Source organism: Lemur catta, chromosome 2 (genome assembly GCF_020740605.2).
Source record: "Lemur catta isolate mLemCat1 chromosome 2, mLemCat1.pri, whole genome shotgun sequence".
NCBI classification, from domain to species: Eukaryota; Metazoa; Chordata; class Mammalia; order Primates; family Lemuridae; genus Lemur; species Lemur catta.
Genome location: NC_059129.1, coordinates 122,107,535 through 122,119,342, shown reverse-complemented (window position 1 = coordinate 122,119,342; position 11,808 = coordinate 122,107,535). Strand labels below are relative to the sequence as shown.

The 11,808-nt window shown below is 38.9% G+C and overlaps 1 protein-coding gene across 2 annotated transcripts in view; it reads left to right on the top strand.

Moving 5' to 3' along the window:
• The first annotated feature begins 2,830 nt into the window (after positions 1-2,830).
• Positions 2,831-11,808, top strand: part of HBS1L (HBS1 like translational GTPase) — an 89,011-nt gene continuing 80,033 nt past the window's right edge. For both annotated transcript variants that reach the window (XM_045544407.1, XM_045544408.1), the window contains exons 1-2: positions 2,831-3,053; positions 6,769-6,834. In XM_045544407.1, the coding sequence (XP_045400363.1) occupies positions 3,011-3,053; positions 6,769-6,834 (109 nt within the window). In that variant the 5' untranslated portion in view covers positions 2,831-3,010. The remainder of the gene's footprint in view (positions 3,054-6,768; positions 6,835-11,808) is intronic.

The following is an 11,808-nucleotide window of genomic DNA, read 5'->3' as shown; positions in this document are numbered from 1 at the left end:
ACTCCTGGGTTCAAGCCATCCTCCTGCTTCAGCCTTCTGGGTGGCTGGGACTATAGGCATGTGCCACCACACCCAGCTAATTTTTCTATTTTTGGTAGAGATGGCGTCTCGCTCTTGCTCAGGCTAGTCTCAAACTCTTGGGCTCAAGTGATCCTCCCACCTCAGCCTCCCAAAGTTTAGGATTATAGGCGTGAGACACCACGCCTAGCCAAAGACATACATTTTTATATATATCCATTTTACAGATGAAGAAATTAAGCCCATAGAAGTTGACAACCCAAAATAAGTGACTGAGGCAAAGATCTCAATCAATGGAGATTTATTAAGCCAAAGTTTGAGGACACACCTGGGAAAAACACAAACCACAGACACATCTGTGGTGTTTTTCCAAAGTGGAATTTGGTAACTCCTGTATTTTTTTTTTTTTTTTTTTTTTTAGACAGAGTCTCGCTCTGTTGCCCCAGCTAGAGTGCAGTGGCATTATTATAGCTCACTGTAACTTCAAAACTACTGGGCTCAAGGGATCCTCCTACCTCAGCCTCCCGAGTAGCTGGTACCACAAGCATGTACCACCACACCTGGCTAATTTTTCTATTTTTTGTAGAGAGGGGGTCTCGCTGTGTTGCTAAAGCTGGTCTTAAACTCCTGACCTCAAAGGATACTCTTGCTTCTGCTTCCCAGAATGTTGGGATTACAGATATGAGCCACTGTACCACGGCCAATTCTAGTATTTTCAAAGGGAAACGACATACAGAAAGAAAAAGGAAGAGTAGGGTGGGCAGTGAGGCAAATGGTTACAGTCTGTGAGGCCCCCCAAAATCTACATTTTACATAAAGTAAGGTGACTGTTTGAAGAAAAAAGGGAGTGATATCCCTGGGTAGATGGAAGAATGATTGATCTTGTTTTGTCTCTGTTCTATACCTGGAAAGATAAACTTATAATCAACATTAAGAATGTGGAATCAACAGACTTTCATTTTAGGAGCTAGACTTAGCCTGCAGACTCAAAGTTAAAATTTACATGTCCTTGTTTATGGGAGGCCAACAAAGAATTTCCTTATGAATGATCTATGGGGGCAGTCCTAAGGCCTTTTACCTTTCCTGGGGGTCTGACTGATACATAATGTTAGTAAAAGCTATTCATTTGGAAGGGGGTTTTACATGACTCAGCCTCCTGGCTTGACCTCTTTTGCATAACGAGTTGTGGGGGGAGGTCCTGATATATTTTTTCTTCTTTTACAAAGTTAACAAACAGCAGCAAAACTGGGATTGAAATCTAGGTTTGTGTGACTTCTAAGTCATGGTACTTTCCATCAAAAAACAATACCAAACTGTTACAATCACACCTACAGAGTTCTGGGGTCAGTGGATAAAATTCTGACTCTTTCTAAGGAAAGGAAGTTGGTAAAGGCTTTGCTATTGAGGCCCTACTACTTGAGATGCAGTGGAGGCTCTCAAGTATTTAGAATTTTAAGGGAGTGCATTACTGTTGACCCAGAGGGAAATTATATGTGATCTCTCTAGCAGAAGTAATGTTGTCTTATTCACTGCTCCTGCAGCACTTTGCTTACTCATGGTCAATTTATAACTCATTCACTTTATACCTCAGTGAGTTGTATTTAAGCTTGTAATTGACAATTACAGTGGGGTGGAAGCTGCCATTTATATTTTAATAACACAATATTTGTACACACCTACAATGATCTGTGATAAATCCTCTTATATGGATAAATTATTATTCACAACTCTGTGAGTTAGATAGTATTACTATCTTTATTTTACAAAGAAATAGACTGCTACACAAAATTTATCTAAAGGTGTAAGATAAAAAAACATTTAAGCCATATAAAATCAGCAACTACCTCTATTTTTGTGTAAAATTTTGTCTTGGAGCTACATTAAACAGCAATAATAGTGAAGAACAACCATTTTGTAGTCAGACACATTCAAATGCATGTATAAATTACATTCCAAGCCACTTACAAATATGAATTAAATTTGTATTATTTCTTTCTATTGTGGGTAATAAAAAGCTGAGTAAGCTTTTATTTCTATACTTTGACATTTGCCTTTGATGTGAAGTATCATTTCAAAAATACAAGCTAAAACTGAAGTGGTTCGTTCAGTATGATAATGAGGTTGGTTTTTTTATATAGCATTATTAACTTTCTGTTCTAAGAAATAAGGACATTTAATAGTAGGTTATAAATTTATGCATCAACAACATTCCTCATTACCACCTGAGGCCAGTGCTATATTTAATACTCAGCATGTTACACGCAATTTTGTGTTCATGGAATGCTCAGTGAATCCTTTATGATGCTGATAAAGATCATTTACATAGCTAAAAACGTTTACATAGCTAAGAGTAGATAGTTGTTTTTCGTAGAGTTTTTAATGCAGATCCCATACATAAAGCCATGAATTACACGAAAGCATGGTGACCTGTAGCCAGGTTCTCAAATTAACCATATAAACCTGTTTAAAAGTAGTCTTTTTTCCTCTCTTTAAAGCATGGACTAATTCTCATATCAGATTTACACGTCTTTTGAATGCCTATTGTGAACTAGACTTCAAAGATGAAATTGGATAAAACAAGGTCCCTGCTCTACACAGTCAGCTTTTTCAATAGATTATTAGAAATCAAATTGAAAACCGGGACGCTGGCGTAGGTCCACGATCCCTGCTCACAATATTTGGCTTAAACCAACAAATTCCAGCCGGCAGGATTTACCCAGTTTGAAGTCCCAGTCGGCCGACCTGCCTGTAGGCGGGACTTCCCGGTGCACGTCGGTGCGCATGCGTCCGTAGGGAGGTTGCTGGGAGGTTGCTGAGAGGTCGCTGTTGCGCGGCGCGCAGATAAGACGTCGCGCGTGCGCGGGCGCTCCGCGGACAGGCCTGCCGGAAGCTAAGATGGCGCCGACGTGTTCTTCAGGCCGAAGTTGGCTCCTAGTCAGTATCTAAGCGGGGTGTTTTGGAAGGGGCAGAGGCAAACGCCCTCTCCGCCACCATGGCCCGGCATCGGAATGTCCGAGGCTATAACTACGATGAAGGTAGGTGGCAGGGTCACACCGGGACGTTATATACGCTGTTCTAGCTGCGATCCCAGCACGTTGGCATCCACTTGGATCTGTGAGTTCCTCGTCAGTGGTGCCAGGCTGTGATTCGGAGAGGCCCAGCTGGGAAAAATAACCGGACATCTGAGTGCCACCGGATGGCGTTATTTTAAGTCATGATTTCTGCTCTCTGGAAGTGATTTTATTTGGCTTGGGGAGAGGTGCTACACGGCGTCATATGGGAAGGACATTTGGTGAGGCTGGGATCCGGTGATATTTATGCACGGAAGCATTGTCACCTCTTCCATTGTTTCCTCTCAGGGCGGGCACTCACGTGCCTGATTCTAGCTTCTCTTCCCCGAATTCCCTTTCAGAAATGCTCACGAAACTGCTTATTTGTAAAACACAGATTGACTTACATTCAGCTGACTTGCTACAACTGTGTTAGATTTATATGATAAATCTTTTGTTCATGTTCATACATACTTGATGCGGAACCTACCTTGAGCTAACTAATTTTTGTCAACGAATTTCAGATTGAAAACTGAGGTGACAGTAGAATAGACACAAATAAGTTGATCAGGTGATCTTGAGGTGCATACTCAATTCTTGGCTGGTAATGTTCAATATAAATGAGTTTTAAAATGGAAATGAAAAGCAGTACTAGAGGAAAGAGGGCTTGGAAAAGGACTTTTTGATTTTAAAAAATGAAATAAAAGAAAAAATGCGTATAATGTTCTCTAGGAGTTAAAAAAAGTTAGATTTAGTTTTAGGAGGAGCACATCCCTCTTCATGCAATGGATAATTATAGGCATCATACAAACTAAAAATATAAACAAACATGAACTAATGCAGAAGAGGAATGGATTAAAGGTCTATGGCTTTGAGAAGTGCAGAGCATGTAGTGCTTAATATATTGGTGGTTATCATTGACACCCCTAATAGATTATTCTAGAAGATCAGTATGCTCCAACCATAGGGGAGGGCATCTAACACCCTGTGCTACATTTGGAGACTGACCCAGGCCTCCTGCCACATGTTAATTTCCTGGTGTTCACTTTAGAATGGAAGCCTTTTTAAATAATTACAGTGGATGTGGACACTGTCACCTGAAAAATGACTTTAGACGGGGAGATATTTTTGGAAATTTGATGTAAAGTTCGTGAATAGGCCTAACTATTACTCATTAATTTCTTTGATAGTCATTTATCATTTCCTCAACCAATATTAAGTGCTTAGAGTACTGCTCTAAGCTTTGGGGACTGACAATACGATGTTTGAGGGCAATATAAAAGGAGGAGATAATACAAGTAGCAGATAATTAGAATATAAGAGATGCTACAAAAAAGTACTGAAAAGTGCTGTGGGGGGGCTCTGCAAATGAGAACACTTAATTCAGAATGAGTTGGGGGAGTTTAAGCAGGATTTCTGTGTGAAGGAATGTTTCATGGAGGAGAGGGGCTAGGTCTGAGAGAGTGAGTGCTAAACATCACCTTGGCCACCTGAGGTCAGATTGTCATGTTGTCGTGTTTCTTTGGAACAATTGGTGATGTCATAACCAAGCTGTTCCTGTAACATAGGAGGTTCACCCACTGTTCCTACTTATAAAAATTCTACTCATTTTCAGGGTCCAGTTTATTTCTCTTCTTTCCAGTTTGGAACTCTTTTTCTCCCTTGGACTCTCAGAATAATATTATAATTTAAAAATTCTCAAAAGTAATTAATATTATAACCTCTTTAGAGAGTGTTTGTGTTCTAAAATCTATTGGTTCCTCTGTTTAACTTCTAATTTATTTTTCTCTGTAATTTAGATAGTCTTTACGTCACTGCCTCAGCTACTGATATAAAAGCCCCAGGAAGGCAAAAATCCATATTTTAATTTTATATTTACTCTAGTAGCTGCTGCGATGTTTTTTACATGCAGTAAATACTCCAAAATTTTATTGAGGAAACGAACCACTTTGTAAAGATCACAGGAAAGAATTTTCAACTTTTTATATTTTGGCACTTTAGGGTCAGTTTCAGTATTGAAAAACTGACCAAGTATAAAAAAAGGTTCATGTTGTCTTTAATATTTAAAAATATTTTGTTCATGAATGGCCCTAAATTACTTATTAACTCATGATTGTGATCTAATAATTTATTGAATGTTACACTATAACAATAATATGTTACTATTTTTATCCAATAGTAGCATTTATGTAATCTTTCTCTGCCTTAAGCATTTGGTCTCAGCCTTTGAGCATGGCGTTCTTGCTGCATGCATACCCTCAGAAACTAGCTAAGTCTGTCTTTGGAATTGGTTTGGATATTCTGGGGATCTTTATCTAGCCATCTCACTCCCAGTTCTTGTTTTGTTGTTTGTGTGTGTTCCTAAATTGCTCTGTATTTCTCATGTTGAGTACTTGTCACATGGTTTTATAATTGCCCGTTTTCTTGTCTGTTTGTTGTCTGATTTTAGCTTTGGAAAGAGCTGGGAAAGAGTTGAACAGTAGTGAGCTGGTGTCCCTAATAGACCCTGGCATAGTGTTAGTATTTGTTGAATGAATGAGTAAATACATTTATGTAAATATGTTTACGTTCCGTGTGGGTTTTTAGTTTTAATTAGTTTGGTTCATTAATTTATAACAAAACAAATATTAATTTAGTACCAAATGTTATTATGTGCCAGGTAGTTGGCTAAACCAAGTCTTACCCTGAAGAAGCTGCTGGGCTCATGGAGTGAAACAGGTGTAGTGCTTTGAAGACAATACTGTAAATTGGAGGAGTGTTCTAGAGGGTAAAGTTCGGAGGGGGACTTGCTGTTTTTACCCAGAGTGGTCAGAGAAGACTTCTGCAAAGAGGTGATATTTGAGCTGAAACCTTAATTAGGAGAAAGAAATACCCTTAGGAAAATAGGGACAAAGAGCATATTCCAGTCAGTAGGGAGTGAGCACAAGGGAGTTTAGAGTAAGGTGGTTTATTAGAGGTTACCTAGCTCTACATGAAGAAAAATTACTTTCATGATCTACTGTGTGTGCTAGTCAGTACTTTGGTTATAGAGGGCACTTGGAGAAAAAAATGGATAGATGGCTTATTTCAGGTTTTTGTCAACACTGGAAAGACAATTCAAATATATTGTCTATAGCAGTAATCCCCAACCCTTTTGGTACCAGGGACTTGTTTCGTGGAAGACAATTTTTCTGGGAGTGGGGGGTGGGGTGTGCAGAGCCCAAGTGGTGATGTGAGCAATGGGGAGTGGCTGTAAATATAGATGAAGCTTTGCTCCCTCACCCGCAGCTCACCTCTTGCGGTATATAGCCCAGTTCCTAAGTTTCATGGAAGACAATTTTTCCATGGATGGCAAGGGGGAGGGAGGCAGAGATGACCCCCAGCCTGGTTCCTAACAGGCCACAGACCGCAACCAGGCTGTGGCCCTGGGGTTGGGAACTGTAAGTCTATAGGGTTATTATTTTTCGATCAGATGAGGTGAAAACTTGGAAAAACTCAATAAAACCCAATTAGCTCAAAAACTCAAGAACCATGTATGTCTTTATAAATATAGAATGTTAGTAAATTACTTATTTTGTGGGTGAAATTCTTAGAATTTTTTTGAAAAGTAGATATTCCAAGTTTCTTTAATTTTGATGAATAATTTGTTTTGGGGAGAATTCAAATACATCAGTATAAAAAGAACTTGTAAATGAATTTATCTCTTTTGTTTTCATTTTAGATTTTGAAGATGATGATCTCTATGGCCAGTCTGTAGAGGATGATTATTGTATTTCTCCATCAACAGGTGAATTTTAGTATTACATGAGACTATAATATGTAACATTTAAAAAGATAATTATATGTTAATTTTTAAAGGTATATAAAATAATTTCTTTACCCATGCATGAAATAGTTTTGATTCCATCATTTAGTTTTAAACAATTTCAAGAAAACGCTGAAGACTGTGGTTTTTCCAATATTCTTTGCAGCATACAGTTAATCAAAGTGTACTAAAATGGCGATTTAGTCAATAATGAAATTCTAAAACCTCTGAAGTCGGGCAGCAGTTAATTTTATATCCCTGAGTCTCTTTTTGATATTAGAAACATTGAGGTATTATGCTTAGACTTCCATTTATTTATTTATTATTTATTTATTTATTTATGCTATCCTTCAGAAAATGATTCCTTTTTATAGTACTTTATCTACTGTTAAACAGTTTGGTAAATAAACCAAATACATGTACTTCAGACTTCTGATGGAGCCACAGAGGGATTAGAGTCCAAGTTTCTGTATGATTCCACATCAGAGCTGCATCTTTTAGCTCATGTACCTAAAGATTTCTTCTCTATGACCTTATGAAGAAGAGATTCGTACATTCTTTCAGCAAAGACTGAGTCTTTGATCCCAATCTTTCTCTCATTTCTCTAATGATACATTTGTCTTTAAATTTCAGCCTACTGTGTATATACAAAAGGATAAAATGCCCTCCTAAATTTTAGTATGGCATACATACGGGGTACAATTTACCTGTAATTAGGTACTGTATAAATATAATTCATAAAACTCATTTTCCACAAGTTTAAAGGTTAGTATAATTAACATTTCCATCAAAGTCCTCTGCTGTGATCTGAATGTTTGTGTCAAAATTCATACGTTGAAGTCCTAATCCCCAAAGTGATGGCATTAGGAGGTAGGGTGTTTGGGAGGTGATTAGGTCATGAGAGTAGATCCCTCCTAAATGGGATTAGTGCCCTTAAAAAAGAGGCCTCAGGGGCCGGGCGCGGTGGCTCACGCCTGTAATCCTAGCCCTCTGGGAGGCCGAGGTGGGTGGATCGCTCGAGATCAGGAGTTCGAGATCAGCCTGAGCAAGAGTGAGACCCCGTCTCTACTAAAAATAGAAATAAAAAAAAATTATCTGGACAACTAAAAATATATATAGAAAAAATTAGCTGGGCATGGTGGCGCATACCTGTAGCCCCAGCTACTCGGGAGGCTGGGGCAGGAGGATCGCTTAAGCCCAGGAGTTTGAGGTTGCTGTGAGCTAGGCTGACGCCACGGCACTCACTCTAGCCCGGGCAACAAAGTGACACTCTGTCTCAAAAAAAAAAAGAGGCCTCAGGGAGACTCCCTCATTCTTCTGCCATGTGAGGACACAGCAAGTAGGTGCTGTCTGTGAGCCCTAAAGCAGGCCTTCACCAGACAGAGTCTGCCTTGATCTTCGACTTCTCAGCCTCTGAATGTGAGAAATTTAAATTTCTGTTGTTTGAAAGCTGCCCAGTTTATGGTATTTTGTTATAGCAGCCTGAATGGAATAAGACATCCTCCGTGTCTTAATTACCTTGCAGTCTACTGGGCTGTCCTATAAACTGTACCTGCTTTAATCCCATTTTTACCCTCTGAAAACCAAATATATTCCTTCTGACTTTTATAATTTGTTTTTCTTTATAAAGGCGTGGGTGCTCCAGAAGTTGTCTTATCCTGTCTACTCTGTCACCTTTTTTCCTGTTACTTGTTATTCTGAAATGCTTCTTGCTGTTTATTTGTAGCCATGTTCTTCAGGTCAAGTACTTCCTGATTTAGCTAATCATGCCTCTCTTCCTTTAATGTTTCACTGTTACAAGTCAATATTCTGTTAGGAGATAGAAATTGCACCAATTATTTTACCAGATAATTTAATATGAAAAGTTGTTAACCACGTATCACAGAACAAAAAAATTAAAAAATGACAACTAAAATATCGAGAAGGTAGTAACTTCAGGAAGCATTTGCCATCCCTAGCGCTTATGGGAATAAATGGACAAGGTTAAAAGTGATGTTTTAGAAGCTTATGAGGGCTGCTTGGAGCTGGGACTTAGACCATGAGGGAGGGTTCTGCTTTGCTGCTTTGCTGCTTTGCCTCTGAAGTTTATAGGAGGGACTGTGAGCTGGGACTCAGACCTCTGGGGAGGAAGGCACTGTGTGACTGATGCTGCTGCCTCTGGCCTCTGAAGAGACCCTTTGAAGCTGGGATTCAGTCTTTTGAAGAGGGGATTCTGGCCTACTGGCTGGTCATGGTGTCTGGGGAGTGAAGAGGCAAGTTGAAGCTGGTTCTGAGAATTTTGGAAAAACTGAAAATGGATATTAATTGCTATTTACTGAAACAAACTGCTTCTGCAAGGTAAAGTGTTGCTAGGGTGACACTGACTGGAACAAGAAGCGAAAAGGAAGGACCCTGTGCCTTCCTCCTTCAGTCTTCTAGTCTCCCTTTAGCTTCTCCTTTCCTGATCCTAAGAGAGAGCCAGGTGTCAAAGAAGAAATGTGTTTTGCAGAGACTTCACCCCAGCATCACAAAGTCACAAAGCTGAGTAAAGAATCGTAGGTTAGAAGTTGAGAAACGGCCTAATTCCTTTAAAGCTCCTTATTCAGGGCTTCAAAAGAAGACATTTTATAGGGATTTAGGAATAAAACAAATTTCACATTTTCCAAGGTACCTCCTGGGCGGGTGCTTGCCCTTTGGGGCTCCTATAATTCAGCATCACAGTTGACTAGGTAACTTAAATTTCAGAGATGATAAAGTGATGTCTGGTAGCACTATCCTCATCACTCACATTCTAATAAGCACAATAGAGAGCATGGCATGTTCATGGAACTGAGATGATGATGTGGGTATAATGTTCAATTTGAATTTTAAAATCTACATGATAGAGATTAAAGGATTAAAGAGATTAGAGATTAATGGATTAAAGGTGCTACTTGAATGCATGTCGGTAGACTAGATAGGAAACTATTATGTGTATTTATCTAAAGGACATGTATTTATTTTGGGACAGTGTTCTCAAAGTATAGTCCCTGAACCATCAACAGCATTTGAGAGTTTATTAGAAATGCAGTAGTGGAGGCCACACCCAAGAGTCAAAAACTTTGGAAGTGAGGCACAGCAGCTGTTTTAACAAGTCCACTAGGGTATGCTATGATACACATTGAGAACCGTTTGTGTAGGTCAAGAGTGGTAGCATTGGATTTCGAGGTAAAGAAAAAATTTACAGGAGTTCAGGTTTATAGGATTTGGAAGTTGTTGAATATAGTTTGCTTAAGAGTAGAACCCTTCATAGAGAGATATTACTGATACCCTAGTATTGCAGGTTAATGTAGTCATTTATCTAGGTTATCTGTATAAATAACTTTATCTTGAGTAATGAGCTAACAGTACACATGGTCAGATCTTCAAGGGTGTTTTTCTGAGATATGCATTTATGGCCTAGTTTTCTTTAGGACAGGGTCAGAGTTTATCTGTGTGTCTCTCATAGCTCTTGATGTGTGTCTTTTATGTGCTTGTGTTCAAGACAGTTTGAGTTACTTTTGTACACACCAAAAAATCAACCAACATTATCAAAGCAGGAGATAGTTGAATGGTTTTGAGTTTCTTCTGTGACAAACTGGTATTTTTAACAAAAACCTGTGACTTTGGATTTTTTATTTTTCAAAACATTTAAAAAATAGCAGTAACAACAGATCAGAAACTTACTTTCTTCTTTAGTGGTATATTTTCTAAGTAATTTTCAATATAAAATGAATAGTTTTAGAAGAATACTTTCTGTTCTTAAAGAAGCAGCTAAAGGCCGGGCGCGGTGGCTCACACCTGTAATCCTAGCACTCTGGGAGGCCAAGGCGGGTGGATCGCTCGAGGTCAGGAGTTCGAGACCAGCCTGAGCAAGAGCGAGACCCCATCTCTACTAAAAATAGAAAGAAATTAGCTGGCCAGCTAAAATATATATAGAAAAAATTAGCCGGGCATGGTGGTGCATGCCTGTAGTCCCAGCTACTTGGGAGACTGAGGCAGTAGGATCGCTTAAGCCCAGGAGTTTGAGGTTGCTGTGAGCTAGGCTGACGCCACGGCACTCACTCTAGCCAGGGCAACAAAGTGACACTCTGTCTCAAAAAACAAACAAAAAAAAGAAGCAGCTAATGTTGTGGAAGAGCTAGCGAATCATACTCATGGTGTAATGAAATCTGATAATTGAGTGACTTTACTAATTAATAGGAATTTCTCTCTAAAATTCACCAGCACATGTATAGTTTTTTGAATTCTGTTAAGCCTGGTTTTCCTGATAGAAAGGCGTTTTCTAAATGTTAACTTTTTAAATTTCCTTTAGAAAGATTGACTTTTATACTGAGTATTGAATCTATCTCAAAAGAGTGCAGAAGAGCCTATATATTAACTTTATTTCAGTGGTTATGTATTTCATTTCAACTAATATGATTAGAAGTAATCTTTATTTGGTTCATTCCAATTTAGAACTTTTATTGAGCATCAATTTATGTGTAAGAAAAACCCTATTCTAATAAATTTATAAATTAGGTTGGTATAATGTAGCTTCTTTAAAGTCTTGTTCAAAGCTTGCTACAGTAGTATGGTGGATAAATAAAATAATCCTGACTGAAGGAGTCTGGGAAGGCTTCTCGAAGGAGAGGTGGGATTGGGGCTGGTAAATTTGTAACCGAGAATGGCATTCCAGGTATACGAAACAACATTGCTTAAGCAGTGGCCTCTAAGTGAGGGTTGTTTTGGGAGACTCCCAGGATTAGTGCAAATTGAAGCAGGAAAGAGGGCTAGGAAGGGAAATGAGAACCAAATTGTGGAAGACAATTTTTAATTTTGTGTTTGTAGTGTCCACCTATTGGAGGTTTTTGAGTAAGGAGGGTAGTATTTTGGGCAGGTAACTGATGATGTTCTACAAAGTGGAGTACAGGTGGGACAGAAGAAAGGGGAAACTTGTAGGCCAGTATTTCCTAACCT